At 47.4% G+C, this 20,770-nt stretch overlaps 1 protein-coding gene across 1 annotated transcript in view; it reads right to left on the bottom strand.

The window, feature by feature from the left end:
* The window catches only part of LOC116501425 (zinc finger SWIM domain-containing protein 6-like), a 225,053-nt gene extending 208,113 nt beyond the window's left edge, over positions 1–16,940 (bottom strand). Inside the window, exon 1 of the mRNA XM_032206977.1 lies at positions 16,388–16,940. Coding sequence (XP_032062868.1) covers positions 16,388–16,940 — 553 coding nt within the window. The remainder of the gene's footprint in view (positions 1–16,387) is intronic.
* Positions 16,941–20,770: the final 3,830 nt, after the last annotated feature.

The following is a 20,770-nucleotide window of genomic DNA, read 5'->3' as shown; positions in this document are numbered from 1 at the left end:
TTCTTTTACTTCCTAAAATCACAGTTTAGTGTCTCATTGAACAGTCATATTCTTCTGCTTCCTCCTTTCAGTAAATGTTTCTGAACATTCTCTACTTAGAAACGTACAATCATTAAGGTTGGAAAAGACCAACAAGATCTTCTGGTTCAACCACCCCCCACACCAGACCAATATCATCCAATAAACCATGTCCCTAAGCACCACATCCAACCTTTCCTTGAACACCCCCAGGGACTCCACCACCTCCCTGGGCAACCCATTCCAATGCCTGACTACTCTTTCTGAGAAGAAATGGCTCCTTATTTCCAACCTAAAACTCCCCTGGCGCAACTTGAGGCCATTCCCTCTAGTCCTATCAGTGGTTATCTGCGAGAAGAGGCCAACCCCCAGCTCCCCATAACTTCCTTTCAGGTTGCTGTAGAGAGCAATAAGGTCTCCCCTGAGCCTCCTCTCCTCCAGACTAAACAACCCCAGTTCCCTCAGCCGCTCCTCATAAGACTTGTGTTACAGACCCTTCACCAGCTTCGTAGTGCTTCTCTGGACATGCTCCAGGACCTCTATGTCCTTCATGTACTGAGGGGCCCAAAAGTGAACACAGTATTTGAGGTGCAGCCTCACCAGAGCAGAGTACAGGGGGACGATCACCTCCCTGGTCCTGCTGGTTACACTATTCCTGATACAAGCCAGGATGACATTGGCCTTCTTGGCTACCTGGGCACACTGCTGGCTAATGTTCAGGCAAACACTGACCAACACCCCCCAGATCCTTTTCTTCTGCACAGCTTTCCAGACACTGCCCCAAGCCTGTAGCATTGCATGGGGTTGTTGTGACCAAAGTGCAGGACCTGTCACTTAGCCACATTGAACCTTATCCCATTGGCCTCTGCCCATTGATCCAACCTGTCCAGGTCCCTCTGCAGGTCCTTCCTTACCCTCTGGCAGATCAACATTTCCCCTCAACTTGAGTGTACCCTCAGTAAGTTTGCAGATGACACCAATTCCCTCACCCAAATCATCAAAAGAAGTTAACAAGTATTTACTGTTATTCAAGGAAGAAGGAGAAGATGGACCTTCTAACAGGCAGGGATTCACTGAAGTACATGCCCATGAATTGCATCTTCCCAATTATCCAGTCTAACAATTTACTAGCTATTATTCCATGCTGAGTTATCAGGGATTAGCTGCTTTGAACTTACTGCCATCTTACTCCTTTCAGATTTACTGTCCACACTGGAAGTATTCAGTTTTCTGACAACATCAGTACCCTTCCCTGTATTGCCCCCCCCCCCCCCCCCCCCCCCGGCATATACAAAATCAAGATTACAATGCTCACATTTGCTCTACCAACCTCTACCATGTATCTTTCGCTCCTAACAGCTTCAAGTTCCTCTTCCATATGGCCTCATATCCACAGGAAAAACTCCAGTCCTTCTGATCACCACTGTACCAACTCAGCCAGTTTTTTTCCTCTTTCCCCTTCCTATTTTCTACCTTTGTCTGAAGAAGTTCCTAATAAAGCCATGCATCATTTGCCACCAGGCTCTCATCCTTTCCTCACTACATCTCCAGTCCTTATCTCCAAGTGAATACTATATATAGCCCTGAAAAAAAATCTCAGTTGTTCACAAGTCTGGGTACCACAAGTATTTACTATTATGGGGGAAAAAATGGATATAGAAACATTTGCTCTTTCTGCAATACGGAATGTTTTAAAACTAAACAATTTATTGCCTATTGATTAGAATTAAGAAAATTTGACTACACCTTATAGTAAAGTTACAATATATGAACTTATCAGTGCATATTTAACCCTATGAATAAGCCTGTTTCAAACACTTGTACAAAATCAAGTCAATGGTTTTGTTTTACCACTATCATGATGGAGCGTCCACCGCAAAACAACAGAAATAGCTTTTGCTTCAATAAAGTAGTCTGACAAACACCATTCCATTAAACTGAGAAGTCAGTGCTTTCTGAAGAACAGTATTTCCTTCAAGTATACCACCTTCTTTATAAAATTGAAATTGGGATGTAAAGGGGGGGGGGGGAAGAGAGAGAAGGGACCATGCATTTCATAACTTGAAACATACTTTAGTTTCAAGAATAACAAGACAGTTCAGTTCACTTCATAGAATCACAGAATATCCAAAGTTGGAAAGGACCCACAAGAATCGAGTACAACTCCTGGGTCCCCAAAGGACCATCCAAAAAATCTGACCATGTGTCTGAGAGCACTGTCCAAATGCTTCATGAACTCTAACAGGCTCACTGCTGTGACCAGTTCCCTGGGGAGCCTGTTCCAGTGCCTGACCACCCTCTCCACACCAAAATAAATTCACCACACCAAAATAAACATAACATCATCACAGCACCGACAAGGTGGACATTTTACACACACACCACCCCTCATCCCTTCACCACACTAACATCTCACAGTTACTGCTTTCTCAAATTCTTCACAACTTGTACATTCCTAACAATCATCCTGCACATATTTTGCCCGTTACTTCTATCAACTATCATCCTTATCTCAAATTCCTTGAGCCCCACGTTGGGCGCCAAAAAGGACTGTCGTGGTTCCGCTCGAGTGGGCAGCCGAGCTCCACCACAGCCGCTCTCTCACTCCCCCTCCTCAAAGAGGAATGGGGAGAAAATATGTGAAAAGGGCTCGAGGGTTGAGATAAGGACGAGAAAAATCACGCAATAATTATTGTAACGGGCAAAACAGACTCAGCATAAGAAGATAGTAAGATTTATTGCCTATTACTAACAAGCTAGAGAAGTGAGAAACAAAGGAAAAAGAAAACTAAAAGCACCTTCTCCCCCATCCACCCTCTTCCACCTCCTCCCCCTGAGTGGCGCAGGGGAACGGGGGAATGGGGGTTATGGTCAGTCTACAGCACTTCTTCTCTGCCGCTCCTTCTCGGTCACTCTCGTCCCCTGTGCTGTGGGGTCCCACCCACGGGATGCAGTCCTTGATGAACTGATCCGGCGTGGGCTTCCCACAGGCAGCAGCTCTTCCAGAACTGCTCCAGATATGGGTCCGTACCACGGGGTCCATCCCTCAGGAGAAAACTGCTCCAACCTGGCTCCCCTACAGGCAGCAGCTCCTGCCGGGTCACCTGCTCCTGCGTGGGCTCCTCTCCATGGGCTACAGGTCCGGCCCGGAATCTGCTCCGGCAGGGGTCTTCCACAGGCGGCAGCCTCCATCGGTGCAGGGCCACCTACTCCACTGTGGTCTCCTCCACGGGCTGCAGCGTGGAACCCTGCTCCACCGTGGTACTCCATGGGCTGCAGGGGGACATCCTGCTTCACCATGGTCCTCACCACAGGCCGCAAGGGACTTCTGCTCTGGCGCCTGGAGCACCTCTCCCCCTCCTTCTACACTGACCTTAGTGCCGTTCCTCACTCCCTTCACTCTCCCGGCTGCTGTCTAGCGCAGTGTTTTTTTCCGTCTTAAATATGCTCTCACAGAGGTGCAAACAACATCGCTTATTGGCTCAGCTCTGGAAAACAATGGGGCCCTTCCCAAACATGGGGCAGCTTCTAGATCTTTCTCACAGAAACCACCCCCATGGCCCCCTGCTACCAAAACCTTGCCACGTAAACCCACTACAGCCCCATCCCCCCCCCTCTAAAAAAGGTACTTCTCATCAGTAGCCAGTAGGCCTGGTGTCATATAGACCTTCCCATGATCAAGAAACACAAAATTATATCAGTAGCACCAGCCTCAGAGCCACATATTAATCTGCTGGTGCTTCCTGTTCCTTTCAGTATTGATCCCTGCTACTGGAAGGAAGGATGGAGAAAAACACTACCTGTGCATCTTATCCCTCAACAATTGCCCCAAAGTCATAAAGTCCCTTTTGATCCCTCTTGGACTTCTCTTTGCTACCTCATTACTGCCAACATGAAAAAACAATAAAGGGTAATCAGAGGGACATACCAGGTGAGTGACTTTGAATGATGTCTCTTACCTGGGCCCCAGGGAGACAGCAGACTTCCCTATGGGTTGGGTCTGGACGGCAAATCAGGCCCTCTGTTCCCTTCAGAAGGGAGTCCCCTATGACAATAACCCTTCTTTCCCCCCCCCTTTGGTGGAGGTTGTTGTGATGCAGGGTATACGCTGACTTGCCCCAGGCAACTCCCCCAATGTGGATGGACCTTTGTCCACATCATTTGCCTGCCCATCAAGTTCCAGAGCCTATTCCTGTTGTGTACGGGCACCTGGGAAGGTGAAGTAGGCAGCAAGTAGGTTCACCTGCTGTGTCAAGCATGAATCTGTTTCCACTCATCTCTTAGGTCCCTCCTTCTACCTGGTGGCAAGGGGGTAGGGGAACCTTAATTTCTTGTGTTATGTCTGGCTGAGCAGCGTGTCTCAGGGACAGCTGTCCCACCAATCTCCTTCTCTGGCTCTCTGATGCTCCTCAGCCTGCCCGCCTCCTCCCAAAGCTCTGCCACCCTGGCAGCAAAGCTGTTCTTCAACCTGGGCACACCTCCTACAGCTGTGCTTGCTACCGCCATCCTGTAGTGGCATAAGAATAGGGCATACACAGCAGCCTGACACTTGGGTGGCAGCATGTTTCCCCCAGAGCTATGTCTGGGAGGCTGCATCAGTTGTGGTGGGTGCCGAGCTCCAAGAGGTCATGGCCTTCTGCCAGGTGGATGCCATCACTCCCTGATCCATCTGCTACACCATGCCCTTTTTCCCTCCCACTCCAGTCACTCACACTCCCTAGGGGCTGCCTTTGTATGGGGGGGGGGGGGGGACGCTCCTGGCTCTACCCAAGCCTCGTCAGCCACCCTCATGAAGGCTGCCAGCTCCCTCAGCTGCCTTGAAGCGTTTCAATGCAGGAAACCCCCTGCACATTACAATCCCCTGCTCCGATGCAGAACACGTCTGTTCCAGAGCCAATCACTGCATCCAGAAGCATTTGTTAATCTGCTTTCCATTTTGAATAGTATTTTGTAGAACAATAATCTATCCTTTTAGGTACCTTCACTAATACCCACTGAAAATACATCACATAGAGGGAGCAGTCATTCACACTATATTGTCATTAAATATACCTCTTCAGGAATCTACTCTTTGTAACCTCTACCGTATCTCAGATATCACTTCCCAACTTCTCTTCCTAGCCTCACATCTAGCAAAGTCAACCCAGCATCTTACTTGGAAGAGAGGTAGTAAGTACATTAAGTAGATCTTACTCAATGAGCCAAACTCATTCCTCAACACATCCTCACACCTGCCACCAGCCACTTAGATTTATCTACATAACTACTTAGAAATCAAGCTTATGAATCATTGTCAGTATATATAACAATATAAAGCTTGATCACTGAACTTTCAGTAAAACTAAGCACAATGCTGCTTCTAAAATTTTTAAGTAGCACCAATCAAATTATTCACAGCTTCTTTGTTCCATCAGACAGCCAAGGCATGTTACATCAAGTCCTATTTCTAGTCGCTATGTACCATTCATGCATTAATTAGTAGCATATTCAGCTCAAGTCATCTCTTTTACTTCATGCATTTAGATTTGACCAGGAAAGCTGTGTGACTGCTATGTCACATATAATAGCTTGCAAGAACAAAGAACTAAAAATAGTTGTACATTGTCATCCTTCCGCTTTATAGGATGCAAAATTGAAGTTTCATACTTCTACATAATACAGCTACACTAAATCCAGACAATATAAATGGCACTGATATTTCATCCCCAATACAGTAATTGCAGTCAATTTGCAAGGCTTCAGTTTAAAACCAGAATCAGCGGGGGAACTGAGACTCATTCTACATGTACAACATCAGTGGTACAGCCAATTTTCCCAGTTGTCATTGTCCATAACAGTATTTCTGAATAAAAGCATTCCAGGTTTCCTCTGTGTAGCTAATATATTAAACAATTCATTTAGACTGATTTTTCCCTCTTTTTGAACATTCAAGGTAGTAGACTTTGCAAAACTGTCTTGAAGAAGCATACTTAATATGGTCACCAAAGCCAGCTTTGTAAATATGCAAATAAGTGTTTTATTAAGACCGTAGACCATTTTTACAAACCTCCCTGTCCTGGTTTCAGTTAGGACAGAGTTAATTTTCTTCCTAGTAGCTAGTAGAATGCTATGTTTTGGCTTAGGATGAGAAGAGTGCTGATAACATGGTGATGTTTTAATTGTTGCAGAGCAGTGCTTACACTAAGCCAAGGACATCTCAGTTTCTCACTCTGTCCTGCCAACAGGCAGGCTGGGGGTGCAGCAAGATCTGAGAGGGGACAGACTCAGAACAGCTGACCCAAACTGGCCAAAGTGGGTATTCCATACCATCTGACATCGTGCTAAACAATATATAGGGGTGACAAGCCGGGGGGGGGGGGGGGGGGGGCTGGACTGCTCGGGGTTAGGCTGGGCATCGGTCAGCGGATGGTAAGCAATTGCATTGTGCATCACTTGTTTGTACACATTATTATTAGTAGTACTATTATAATCATTATTGTTATTATTATTTTCCTGTCTTAATAAACTGTCTTTATCTCAACTCACAGGCTTCACTTTCCCATTTCTCTCCCCCATCCCAGAAAGGGAGGGGGGAGGGTGAGCAAATGGCTGTGTGGTGTTTAGCTTCCGGTCTGGTTAAACCACAACAGTCCTTTTGGCACCCAACGTGGGGCTCAAAAGGTTGAGATAATGACATATGTGACCAGAGTGTGTTAAACTAAAACTGGTATAAGTATTAGACCTGCTTAATACTTGCTAGTCATAATGCTGATTGCTTTAATCTCAAGTCTGCTACACCTGTTTTCCAAATCGAGTCTTACAGCACATTACTTTCCATATGTGCTCTCTGTCATGCGGTTTATCCTTTCCAGGCTCTGGTTTAAGATCATTATGGTACTGTGCGTTGTAACAGTGGCTTATAAGACAATGAAATTTCTGGTCATGACTCTAACCTGGTATTTGAACTATGCACTGTCATAGACTCTATACTTTGGAAATCATATCTCAGAAATTACACCTATTGCCCTTTTTCATCAGGGAGGGGACAGGGGAAGATATTTTTTCCTACTTGTTCACTCTCCCTTTCTCCTTCACCACCCTCTTATCCTCCGAGCTAGTTAAGACAGTTCTCCAAGATGTTGAATATCCTTGGGATACTCAGACCAGCATGGTCTTGTTGTTATGTCTCCTGAATCCACTTCAAGTTTTCTTTAAGGTTAAACAACTACTTAGGAATCTCATCCAGAGATCTGTCCTGAGGCAGAATAGTTGTGAGTGGCAGGGAGCCTGGGAGGATATGGGCAGGTTTTTAGAGCAGTGGGTACCTCCAGTGTTTTAGAAATTCACCCCTGAACAACTGCAAAATCCTAAAATAATGATAGGATGCTTGAAGGGTGTCATGACTCCGGCAGTTCCAAAGTAACACAAATCACTGTAACGTGCTGGGATCTGGCCCATGCCTATCAAGCTGCAATTGATACTACTTTCAACCTAGTGACAGACCCTGCGGCCACTCCAAGTCCTGTGACAGGCCCAACAGCCACTCAAACCCCTACAACAGACCCTGCAGTCGCTCCAGCTCCTGTAGCTGGGTCAGAGAAACGAGCTGTAGCAGTGCAAGTTGCCCCTGTAGAGAAGGTGAAAAAATGGTATAGAGAGCCAGGTCGTTTAGAACGCAGAGTCTTCTGCTAAATCTAGGTATAGAGACGACGATGCTGGGCCATCACGGATTCAGCAGGAGGAAGATGAGGATGACGAAAAATCAACAGTAAGTACCTGAAACCTATACCAGCGTGAGCTACGAGATGTGCAAAAAAGATTTTGGTCGCTGCATAGGTGAGCAGCTTGTCACCTGCCTGCTCCATTGCTGGGACACGGGAGCCAATTGAGTGGAATTAGAGGGCAGAGAAGACAGGCGGCTAGGATCCCTTGCTAGAGACGCAGGCATTGACAAAGCAATTGCAGATGGAGCACAATCTCACAGCCTCTGGAGGCGTCTCCTCTCAGCTGTGAGGGAAAGGTATCCCTTTAAGGAAGAACTTTATGTCTACCAGGCAAGCGGACCACTATGGAGAAGGGAATCCAGTACCTGAGGGAATTAGCCGTACAGGAGGTGATTTATGAGGATCCAGACCATGGACAAACATCCACAGATACAGATGAAGTCAGGTGTACATGACCCACATGGCAGATGTTTGTACGGAGTGCAACATCATCACATGCCAGCTCATTGGCAATAATGGCCTAGAAGGATGAGGAACCCACAGTGGATGAAGTGGCTAAACAACTCCGGCAGTACGAAGAAAGTCTCTCCTCTTCCTTACAGGCCTGCATCTCAGCTGTGGAGAAACTTTCTGAAGAGTTCCACCAACTTAAAGAGAACCTATCTTCCCGCCCACCTGAACAAACCAGTGTCTAAGCTATCAGGGGTAAGCATTCATCCGTGCAAGGAAGAAGATATGGTGGGTACACACCCCGTGCCACCCTGTGGTTTTACCTTCGAGACCATGGAGAGGACATGAGAAAATGGGATGGAAAATCTACCGCGACCCTAGAGGCACGGGTACGTGAGTTGCAAAAGAAAACAATCAGGAAAAAGGGATTCTCTGAAAAGTTTGCTGCTCCAACTTCCAGCAGGAAGTCCTTCAAATACAGAACCAAAGAAGATTCTGACCAGGATTAGGGGGGCCCTGCCTCCAGACAGGGGGAGGAAAGGGACAATCTAGGACTGTGGGGATACGATAGCCTGGCACATCAGATGCACAGAAGTATAAGGCTTTCGTAGACACCGGTGCACAACGTACTCTAATGCCATCGAGCTCTTTAGAGCCACAGCTCATCTGTATTTATAGAGTGACAAGGGGATTTCAGCAGTTAACTGTATTGGAGGCTGAAGTGAGTCTGACTCAGAATGAGTGGCAAAAGCACCGTAGTGTGACTGGCCCGGATGCTCCATGTATCCTTGCCATAGACTGTCTTAGAAGAGGATATTTCAAGGACCCAAAAGGGTTCCGGTGGGCTTTTGGTATAGCTGCCTTAGAGACAGAGGGCATTAAACAATTGTCTACCTTGCCCGGTCTCTCAGAAGACCCTTCTTTTGTGGGGTTGCTGAGGGTCAAAGAACAACACATGCCAATCACTACCACAACTCAGCACCAGTGGCAATATCGCACCAACAGAGACTCCCTGATTCCCATCCATAAGCTAATTCGTCAATTGGAGAGCCAAGGAGTGATCAGCAAGACTCATTCACCTTTTAATAGTCCCATATGGCCAGTGCGAAAGTCTAATGGTGAGTGGAGGCTAACAGTGGACTACCGTGGCCTGAATGAAGTCACGCCATCACTGAGTGCTGCAGTGCCAGACATGCTAGAACTCCAGTACGAACTGGAATCAAAGGCAGCCAAGTGGTATGCCACAACTGGTATTGCTAATGCATTTTTCTCCATCCCTTTGGCAGCAGAGTGCAGGCCACAGTTTGCTTTCACTTGGAGGGGAGTCCAATACACCTGGAATCGGTTGCCCCAGGGGTGGAAACACAGCCCTACCATTTGCCATGGACTGATCCAGTCTGCGCTGGAGCAGGGGGAAGCTCCTGATCGCCTGTAGTACATCGATGACATCATTCTGTGGGGTGACACAGCAGAGGAAGTTTTCGAGAAAGGGAAGAAAATAGTCCAAATCCTTCTGAAAGCCGGTTTTGCCATAAAACAAAATAAAGTCAAAGGACCTGCACGAGAGATCCAGTTTTTAGGAATAAAATGGCAAGATGGACGTCGTCAAATCCCAATGGATGCGATCAACAAAATAACAGCTATGTCTCCACCAACTCGCAAAAAAGAAACACAAACTTTCCTAGGTGCTGTGAGGTTTTGGAGAGTGCACATTCCAAGTTACAGTCTGATTGTAGGCCTGCTCTACCAAGTAACCTGTAAGCTGTAAGAAGAATGAGTTTGGATGGGGCCCTGAACAACCACAAGCCTTTGAACAAATCAAGCAGGAAATAGTTCATGCACTAGCCCTTGGGCCAGTTCGAACAGGACCAGATGTAAAGAATGTGCTCTACATCCCAGCCAGGGAGAATGGCCCCACCTGGAGCCTGTGGCAGAAAGAACCTGGGGAAATTCAAGGTTGACCCCAAGGGTTTTGGAGTCGGGGATACAGAGGATCTGAGGCCCACTACACTCCAACTGAAAAGGAAATACTGTCAGCATATGAAGGAGTTCGATCTGCTTCGAAGGTGGTCAGTACTGAAGTGCAGCTCCTCCTAGCACCCCAGCCTAGTACCGGCAGTTGGATGTTCAAAGGAAGGGTCCCGTCTACACATCATGCAACTGATGGTACATGGAGCAAGTGGGTTGCACTGATTACTCAGCAGGCTCGAATAGGAAACCCCAGTCGCCCAGGAATATTGGAAGTGATTATGGACTGGCCAGAAGGCAAATACTTTGGGATATCATCCGAGGAGGAGGTGGTCCGTGCTGAAGAAGCCCCACTGCACAACAAGCTACCAGAAAATGAGAAGCAATATGCCCTGTTCACTGATGGGTCCTGTCGTATTGTGGGGAAGCATCGGAGATGGAAGGCTGCTGTATGGAGTCCTACACGACGAGTTGCAGAAGCTGCTGAGGGAGAAGGTGAATTGAGTCAGTTTGCAGAAGTGAAGGCCATTTTAGATATTGCTGAATGAGAAAAGTGGCCAGTTCTCTGTCTCTACACCGATTCATAGAGGGCAGCAAATGCCCTGTGGGGGTGGTTACAGCAATGGAAGCAAAACAACTGGCAGCGCAGAGGCAAACCCATCTGGGCTGCTGCACTGTGGGAAGATATTGCTGCTCGGGTGGATAATCTGGTTGTAAAGGTACGCCACGTAGATGCTCATGTGCCCAAGAATCAGGCTACTGAAGAACATCAAAACAACCAGCAGGTGGATTATTTATAGCCTGATTGGCCCATGACACCTCAGGTCATCAAGGTAGAGATGCAACACACAGATGGGCTCATGATCGAGGGGTGGACCTGACCATGGACGCTATAGCACAGGTTATTCATGACTGTGAAACACGTGCTGCAATCAAGCAAGCCAAACGGTCAAAGCCTCTTTGGTATGGAGGATGATGGCTGAAATATAAGTATGGAGAGGCCTGGCAGATTGATTACATCACACTCCATCAAACTCGCAAGGGCAAGCACCATGTACTTACAATGGTGAAAGCAACCACTAGATGGCCGGAAACATATCCTGTGCCTCATGCCACCGCCCGGAACTCTATCCTGGGCCTTGAAAAGCAAGTCCTATGGCGACATGGTACCCCAGAAAGAATAGAGTCAGATAATGGGACTCATTTCCCAAACAACCTTATAGACACTTGGGCCAAAGAACATGGTATTGAGTGGGTATATCACATCCCCTATCATGCACCAGCCTCCGGGAAAGTTGAACGATACAACGGACTGTTAAAGACTACGCTGAAAGCAACGGGTGCTGGGACATTCAAGCATTGGGATATGCGTTTGGCAAAGGCCACCTGGTTAGTCAATACTAAGGGATCTGCCAACCAAGCTGGACCTGCCCAATCAAACCTGTTACCTACTGTAGAAGGGGATAAAGTCCCTGTAGTGCATGTAAGAAATATGCTGGGTGTAACAGTCTGGGCTACTCCTGCCTCAGGAAAAGGCAAGCCCATTCATGGAATTGCTTTTGCTCAGGGACCTGGATGCACTTGGTGGGAAATGCAGAAGAATGGGGAGGTCCAGTGTGTACCTCAAGGGGATTTAATACTGGGTGAGAATAGCCCATGAGTTGAATTGTATTATGTTAATTATTATCAAATACTGTATGTCAGCACTACCATCATTACTATATACCCTAGATGAAAATGGTAATTAATTAGAATGTATAGGAAAAGAGTGTAACCTGAGCATGACATAAATGGTGTAGAATAAGGGGTGGATATGTCCTGGTTTCAGTTAGGACAGAGTTAATTTTCTTCCTAGTAGCTGGTAGAATGCTATGTTTTGGCTTAGGATGAGAAGAGTGCTGATAACACCCCGATGGTTTAATTGTTGCAGAGCAGTGCTTACACCAAGCCAAGGACGTCTCAGTTTCTCACTCTGTCCTGCCAACAGGCAGGCTGGGGGTGCAGCAAGAGCTGGGAGGGGACAGACCCAGGACAGCTGGCCCAAACTAGCCAAAGGGGTATTCCATACCATCTGACATCATGCTAAACAACATATAGGGGTGGCGATCCAGGGTGGGGGGGGCGGACTGCTCAGGGTTACGCTGGGCAGCAGTCAGCTGGTGGTGAGCAACTGCATTGTGCATCACTTGTTTTGTGCATATTGTTATCATCATCATTATTGTTATTATCATCTTCCTGTCTTAATAAACTATCTTTATCTCAACTCACAGGCTTTCCTCAACACACTTTCCCATTTCTCTCCCCCATCTCAGAGGGGGAGGGGGAGCAAACGTCTGTGTGGTGTTTAGCTGCCAGCCGGGTTAAACCACAACATTCCCAAAGCAACGCATTGTATTCCACAAATAAGAGAAGGAAATTAAGTGCTTCACTGACTCAACTGCTGCCATGTAATCAAGCAATCCCATTACTGTAAGGTCCATCATGCAACTTCACTGACTAGCTCATGTTTTCCAGAAGACTCAAGAAAAATTATCTAGAGATATTTTTGCTAACTAATTCTTAACTGATTTTAACTGCCATTTTTTCACAGTCAAAACTACATGTAAACAACAAAAACAGCCACCATGCATATGAAATCCTAATACTACACTATATGCATTTATAAATAATTTCCATAAATATACTATCAATCCCATCATTAATCACTGAATATTTATTGATGAACTTTAGTCTGATCAAAATACCAAAGCTCAATGTAGGAATTAAATACTAGTAAAATCCACCAGCTGTTCTTGACAAGGGTAAACTAGAAGCTTACTTGATACGGTTTGTGCTGACACTATGCCTAGATCACAGCTGAACACAGGTATGCAAAGAGAAGACAAGCCATCAGTATAAAACAAGAAAAAGTCAAACTTGAAGCATAAGGAAACAAATCTAAAAGAACCAGTGCTGGTCAAATCCTTTAACCAAAACCTTCCTTTTAGCAGAATCTTACAAGTACAAAAGTAATTAGAATATACAGTAGAGGATCAAGTTTGTGTATTACAGACTAAGTTTGTCTCATGTTTTAAGTTTATTCAGTTTTAATTGCCTCGATAGTCAAGTGTTATTTCATTACTGAGTATAAACACTGTAGTAAGCTGCACAATTCCTGCACGGTTCCTGCACTGTATTTGCATTACTACTAGCTGTCAGCAGTACCCAGTTAGCAATTAAACTTGGCATGCGTACAGAAGTGTCTCATTTCTTAGAAATCACATAGCTATACAACATTTTCCCAGACTTTAAAAAGATCATTTGAATGTGGTAAATTTGGAACAAAAAAAAAAAAAAAAAAAAAACAATAAAAATACATTAAGGCCTACTTATTTGAAATTTCTTCCTATGATGTCATTTCCCCTCCACTTATTTTTCCAATAATTCCATAACATTAGGTATCTAACACTAATTAACAATGAAAAGTGACCTATGTAAACAGGCAGATCATTAAATAAAGCAGGACAAAAGGTAAGTCACCTGAAGTTTTAGCACATTAATTCAGTAACTGAGCTTCTGATTTACCTGATCTGCTAGATCTACTAGTATGAATTTAAACTTACCAACAGGTTTTGCTGCATCCTTCCAATTAACATCAGACCTTTTCAGCCACTGCCTATGCATTTCCAAAGCAAGAACTCCCAGATATTTCAAGACTGTCAAACATATTCACTTGCAACAAGGAGTAGAGGATTTAAGTCCTTTTTAAAGCATGTGATTGTGCACATCATAATTACATTAAAAACAATACTTCAGATATGGTTAAAGATGCCCCTCTTCCACACCGTTTTTCATTTTTCAGAAAGTTTTATAAAAGCATAGGTAAAATGCCTACACTGGGAGATGCTTCAATCTACAGTGAACTGCATCAAATCAGAAATTGTCTTTTGTACAGTTATTAAGCTCCTTTTATCAGTTCTGATTTAACCACAATATAATGCTCTTCACTTATTATTAGAAGGCTACACCCTTCTGGTCTTTTTACACATTTGCAGGATTAAATCAGGAAAAAATATTTTAAGATAGTGAACTTCCATGATGAGTTTCCTAGACATCTTGGTCTTTGACAGTGGAGCCAATGCAACAAAGACTGGATGCACGGAGGGGGGAATGCACACAACCAACCACATTTTCAGCATGTTTAGAACACATTTAACAGCTCCAGAAGCAGTAGTCAACACTTCAGTTATATTTATGCAGGTTTTCTTTCTTCACATTGACCCTTGCCAACATTACTCAATCCCCCTCCCCTTTAGAGGCTATACAAAGATACTTTCTCCTTTCACAACTATTCACTGAAGCCTACTCCACTGCCAAAAACAAGCAAAGCCCACACTGGGTGTGTCTCCTAGAGGATAAGGGATCTTTTATTTAACACGCCTTGGCTTTATTTTCACAGTGAATCCCTAGCTTTAATGTAGTGGGCCAAGAAACCCTCCTTATGTGCACTACTGTCATTCCTCATCACTTGCAAACAGAATCAAGTGCAAGCAAATGGAAAAAAAAAATCTCAATGCTGCCAAACAAAAAAAAAAAAAAAAAAAAAAAAAAAAAAAAGCCCTATTTCTGGCTTTGCCGGACCTGAGGAACCACAGATGTGCTTCAGACCTCTAGAAAGGGAGAGAAAGAAAAAAAATATTAAGATAATAATAAATAAATAAATAAATCTAAGTTTATTTTTTAAGTGATTGCCTCTGAGCTGAGCTCACCCTAGACTGGAGGGAAGCACAGCAAGCCTAGGGAAGCTCTATTACTGTTCCTTCAGAAAAATAAATAGCCATGCAGAGGAACACGTTTGTAGATTGCGCGTGGACAGTGCCCGGCACGGCTCAGCACGAACAAAAGGCTCAGGACCACCCGGGACGGAGGTACCGGCCCTGCCTGCCTCTGCTTTGCCAACCGCTCCACTGTGGGGGTGGGGGACAAGAAAAAAATTAAGCAGCCTCTTTCATCTGGCATCCCCTTTCGAAGGGGAAATAAACAAAAATGAAAACAAAGCGTCCGGTCGCCAGCTCCTCCACAGTGCATCAGCAAAAACAAATCGGAACCCCGTGGAAGTTTGATCACTCCCTCTCGAGGGGGATACACACAGCCGTATGTGGGTCCGAGGCGAGGCAAGCCGCCCCCCTCCACCCGCGGAAGAGGTTATTCACCTCCGTGGCCCTTTAAACAGGGGCAGGGAGGAGTTAACTGAAGGTGCTCATTAGGCAAGAATGGCGGAAGAGCAGCGGCAGCCGAACAGCGGCGGGAGGGGAAAAAAGGATGAGTATTACTCCGTTCCAGCAGGAGGAAGAGCAACCCTCGCTCCCCCCCGTTGTCATGAAGCACCTCATCCCAAAGCAATTATCCTCTTGTCCACCTCCTTCCTCCCCCACCTCACTGTCTTCCCGGAGCATACCCGCGCTCCCCTCCTCCACTCGGATTTCATCCCCTTCCTTCGGCTCGCCGCTGCCCTAGAAATGCCTTTGTTTGCGGCTCCTCTGCTCAGCCCCGCCGCCGCCCCATAAATCCGCTCTCGGGATCCCGCATTCGTTTTTATTTCTTTATTTTGGAACACGACGTATTTCCCCACCCCCATCCCTGTGTGCCGTCTTCTGCTGATTCATTTCCACCGACGGCCCCGGGGGGAGGGGCCGCGGCGGAGCCATCTCCTCCCTATTGTAGTGGGGAGTATAGCGACGATTCGGATTGCCGGGGGTGGGCGCTGGGAGGGGACAAAACCGAACAGGATTACACAGCCTGGATTACCGGGAGCGGGCACGGCGCAGTACGAAAGTTAAAGGGACAGGATTCTCTCTACTCTTTCGCAAACTCACTACCTGCTGGGTAGGAACGATGGCACCGGGCTGAAGTGGAAGGCCGCCAACGGGGCAGAGTGGCAGAAAAAAGTTTTATCTAAGAGAGAGATGAAGGACTTATATATTCTGGAGGCGAAGGGAAGGAGACTGGCAGAGGAAGTTGCACAGCCTAGGTTACAGGATGGAATCGAAGGGGTTGCGCCGACCTGAGCGCTGGGGGCAGGGAGCAGCTTCGCCAGGAACAGGACCGGCAGAAGGCCCTCGGCCACCAGGGCCGCAACGAGTAGGCGGTTCCCGGAATAACAGGTGGGTGACAGGCTGGTGGGACCCGCGGTGCGGCCATCAGCGCCCTTATCCGGGCAGCTGAGACAGCGACCCAGCTCCGGAGCGCGGCCCCGGCCGGTAACTCACCGACTTGCAGGACGTTATCGACGCAGCCACCATCGAGCAGAGATATACCCTTGCGGAAGGGCAGGCGACTTTCGCCAGCGGCAGTGTCTGCAGCACCGCCGGGTGCGGTGCTGACGGCAATTCCCCCAGGGGTGGCGGGGTCCTCAGCGCCGGTATTGAAGGAGGAGTACATGCAGATCTCCCTCTCGCTGCGGGGAAAGGACCAGTAGACGATCCTGCGCTGTACCGGCTCTGGGATCCGCTCGAACCGCTCCTCCACCCGCTGGAAGGGCCACTTCTCCGCCACCTTGCGAGCCGCGATGTCCAGCAGAGATTCGGGGCTCTGGGTCTTACCAAACGGCAGTAACCCCAGGGCAACTGTGGTGGTGACGGCGGCAGTGGTGGTAGCAGCAGCTGCCGCTGCTGTTGCGGAGGAGGAAGAGGATCCGGCACAGAACGCCCCACTGCCAGGTTCGGCGCAGCCCACCCGCTGGCCTGGCCTACAGCTCGAACCATAACCGGCTCTGCAGCAGAAACGCTTTGCGGGGAAAGGGAGCTGACCACGCTCCGCCATGATTGCACCGCTTCTAAACAGGCAGCGGAAGTGCCTATACCCTATAAACGGCACCAGGAAGGCCGATGGTCCCGCCCTTCTGCCATATAAGGGTAAAGGACGGGCACTTTGCCTCACCCAAGTGGGGGGTCAGGTCGGTGGTCGCCGGTCGGCACTATATGCAAATCGCCGGCACAAACAGAAATAGAATTGCTAGAGGAAGGCTTATTGCTCGCGCTGGCGGGGAGGAGTGGGGAGAAGAAATCATGCTTCACGCGCGCCCGCCCATCCCCCACCTAATACCATCACCCCCACCCGGCGCGAGGATACTATTCCGCTGTGTCGCCCTTCTTTCTTCCCACCCACATCGCTGATGTCAGGCACGCAAACTCAGGCTGCGTCTTGCGCGCATGGTGGGAAAAACGAGGGTGGGGCCTGGTGGCGCTCCCTCTCTGACACCTTATAGGAAATGGAATGGGGGGGAAGCAAACCGTTCACCTCTGCTGGAAACGCTAAGGGTGGAGGCGGGGTGAGGGGAACTGCGCTAACAGCAGGGAAATATGGTAACGGCTGAGGCGACTGTCCTCGCGTGAGGAAAGGCTAGGGTTGGCCAGCCTCTATCGCCTTGGCCGGGGGCAGAGCTTCTGGGAGACTCCTCGGAGAACAGGTGGGGGGCAATAAGAGTCGTGGTGGCTGTCCTCATGCGTGACCGGCGCGACCCGTGAAGCGGTTCCCTCAGCCGCACCCCCAACTCTTTCCACTCTATCAGCGATACTGTGATAGTCGCGGATCGTTAGAACGGGGGCGCCCCGCGTGCTGTGGGGTGCCCGCGGCCCCCAGCCTGTGCCTTGGTCGCGTTTCCGCGCGGGCTTCTCTGTGGTGCGAGTATAACGTTGCCGCTTTGCTTCGCAAATGGTCCGTCTTGGAGCCGCTCCAAGGTGAGAAGCTTCGTGCTGCAACCTATCGCAAGTAAAGGGAACGCAATTAAAATATGTTTGCATTAGTGTTGAAAGATCTTTGAAAACGCTGTTATTATACATCTGTTCTGGTTAATTTTTAGCGAGCGGCAGTATGCCTGCAGTTTCCGCAGTATGTAAATTAGAAATGATTCTTTTTATTTTGGGATTCGTTAAAATACACCATTTGGGATAATACCGATTCCTCAAATTAAACGTAGGAAAAAAAGAAAAAGAAAAAAAAAGATGATGAGCCACAGTAGCAGGCTCAGGATTGTGGTGGTTTCACACTGATGGGTAGCTAAACTCCACCACACTGCTCTCTCCTGTAGGAATAGAAATGTTGAATGAGCAGGGAAAGGGGATGTAGGCATTATCTAAGTAACAGTCTAGAAGTTTTGGTATATTTGCTGTGGTGTTTGGTCAGTTTCCCAAGTATGGGGGAGGGGGACGGGGGGGGAACAGCCTGCTCCACCAGGAGCCACAGGCCACAGGGGGCTTTGGCTCCAGCGCCTCGAGCGCCTCCTCCCCCTCCTGCACTGACTTTGATGTCTGTGGGGAGGTTTCTCACTCCTCGCTCTCCCAGCTGCTGTTGAGCAGCAGGATTTTGTTTGTTTCTTTGTTTGTTTGTTTTCGTGGATGTGCTCTCACAGAAGCACGGACTGTGTTGCTTATGGCTTAGCTTTGGGCAGCAGTGGGCCCCTTTTTCCAGAATTGGAACGTTAGTGTGTGGTACACTGCAGAAGGGAAATTTCTGTAGCAACATACTGACGAGGGCTAGGAAAAATGGGAAATATGGGTTCCAGGGGACAGGGAGATATCCTTGGGAGAGTACCTACCAACAGTTCTTCCTGAAGAATGATAAGAAATTGGAAACATAATGGAAACATAATCCCCATATTAGAGGAGATTGTAAAAAAAAAAAAAAAAAAAAAAAAAGGTTAAATATTGTGTATCAGTCTGGACAAAAGAACCAATTAAGGAAACAGCAGTATTTTGGCCAAAATACGGGTCTGATGAAAATTCAGGCTTTAAATTTATGTGTAAACAATAAGATTTCTTTTTCGGAGAAGGAGCCAAGTTATGCTCCCTATAATCCTAATATTGTACCCGTGGCAGCAGCAGTCACTCCAGGAAGGGAGACAGGGACTGTAATTAACACTGTCCCTAAAGAAGGATCGTACTCTAGGCTCTGGCAAGAATTAGAACAAGGTAGAAGATATATTGAGAATTTTGCCTTCCCTGATACTAACAGTACTAACACTAACTGTGTATCCTCTTAGGTGAACTACCCCCCCTCCTTACTAGCAGACAGGTTAGGACTTTTAAGAAGAAGGAGAGGAAGTCTTTATTCGAGGACCCCAACAGCCTAGCTGAACAATTAATTAGACCAGTTCCTACGACCTGACTTATACTCTTGGGGGAAGGGAATTATGTCTATAAGTATGTTGTTTACAGGGAAAGAGATGGGAATGATCAGGAGGAGAGCTGCTATACAAGAATGGGAAAGAGCTCATCCTCTACGACCAGGGGTAATACCGGCAGAGCAGAAATACCCTCTTGCCAGTCCTGGCTGGAATAATAATAGTGTGCAACACAGAAATCATATGAGAGACTTGGGGTCAGAATGAGAAAGTACTCGGGGATGAGTCCTGAGGACCCGGTATCCCAAGGGCTCTTGAAAGTTCATTGTGTGATTAAAGCCTGGCAAGATACGCAGAAAATGCTCCAGAAGGTGGGGGGATGTAGTGAACAGTCACTGGGGGACCCTCCTGCGGGAGGCCCTGGAGGTGTGTGTCCGGAGGGGAGATGAGAAGGAAAAGCAGAGAGCGAAACTAATGGTATTGACAGTGCAGCGGGTTGGAGAAAGAGGAAGAAAATCTTCAGGGGGAGTCAGGGCCAGGATGGAAAGGAGAGGAAGAGAGATGAAGGAATGGCAGGCAAAGAAGGCTGTCTGTGTTGTGGCCTGAGTCCTAGCAGGGACAGGTTTTGATAAGATGTTTTAAGTGTGGCCAGGCTGGCCACTTCGAATAGCAATATATGGAGTGGAAGGAGGAAAGAAGGAAAATGGGATGAAATATGCTATATTGATATGTTGTTTCAGTATCTTGGAGGGAAAAGGTATGGAATTAAGTTGGACCCTGACTGAGCCTTTGGTGCTAGTATTAGAAAAGTACAGGCTGGAGAAAGATAAAGGAAGTGTTAAAAGGGTTGCTGAAGGTGTTAAAGGTGTGGCATGTAGTATTTAACAGAGCTGTTTGAAGTTCAATGAGCAGGGAAAGGGGATGTAGGAATTATCTAAGTAACAGTCTAGAAGTTTTGGTATATTTGCTGTGGTGTTTGGTCAGTTTCCCAAGCATTGGGGAGGAGGACGGGGGGGACAGCCTGCTCCAACAGGAGCCACAGGCCGCAGGGGGGCTTCAGCTCCAGCGCCTCGAGCGCTTCCTCCCTCTCCTTCTGCGCTGACTTTGATGTCTGTGGGGAGGTTTCTCGAGGAGGTTTCTCACTCCTCGCTCTCCCAGCTGCTGTTGAGCAGCAGGATTTTGTTTGTTTCTTTGTTTGTTTGTTTTCGTGGATGTGCTCTCACAGAAGCACGGACTGTGTTGCTTATGGCTTAGCTTTGGGCAGCAGTGGGCCCCTTTGGGGCCAGATGAAATTGTCCCTTATCTGCCACGGGGAGGCTTCTGGATTCTTCTCACGGGGGCTGCCACTGCAGTTTCCCACCCCTCACACCCCCCGAACCTTGCCATCGAACCCAATACACTGGGGCAGCTAGGTCATTACTGGCTTGTAAAGTATCAGGGATTAAATTAACTAATGAAACCCTAGAAAGTGATGGGGGTAGAAGGGGCTGGGATAACAGTGCCACTTTTGGGGGATACCAAGCTGAGACTA

The sequence above is a fragment of the Aythya fuligula genome, chromosome W (assembly GCF_009819795.1).
Source record: "Aythya fuligula isolate bAytFul2 chromosome W, bAytFul2.pri, whole genome shotgun sequence".
NCBI lineage: Eukaryota > Metazoa > Chordata > Aves > Anseriformes > Anatidae > Aythya > Aythya fuligula.
The sequence above is the reverse complement of the archived record's forward strand: the minus strand, read 5'-3'. Positions and strand labels throughout refer to the sequence as shown.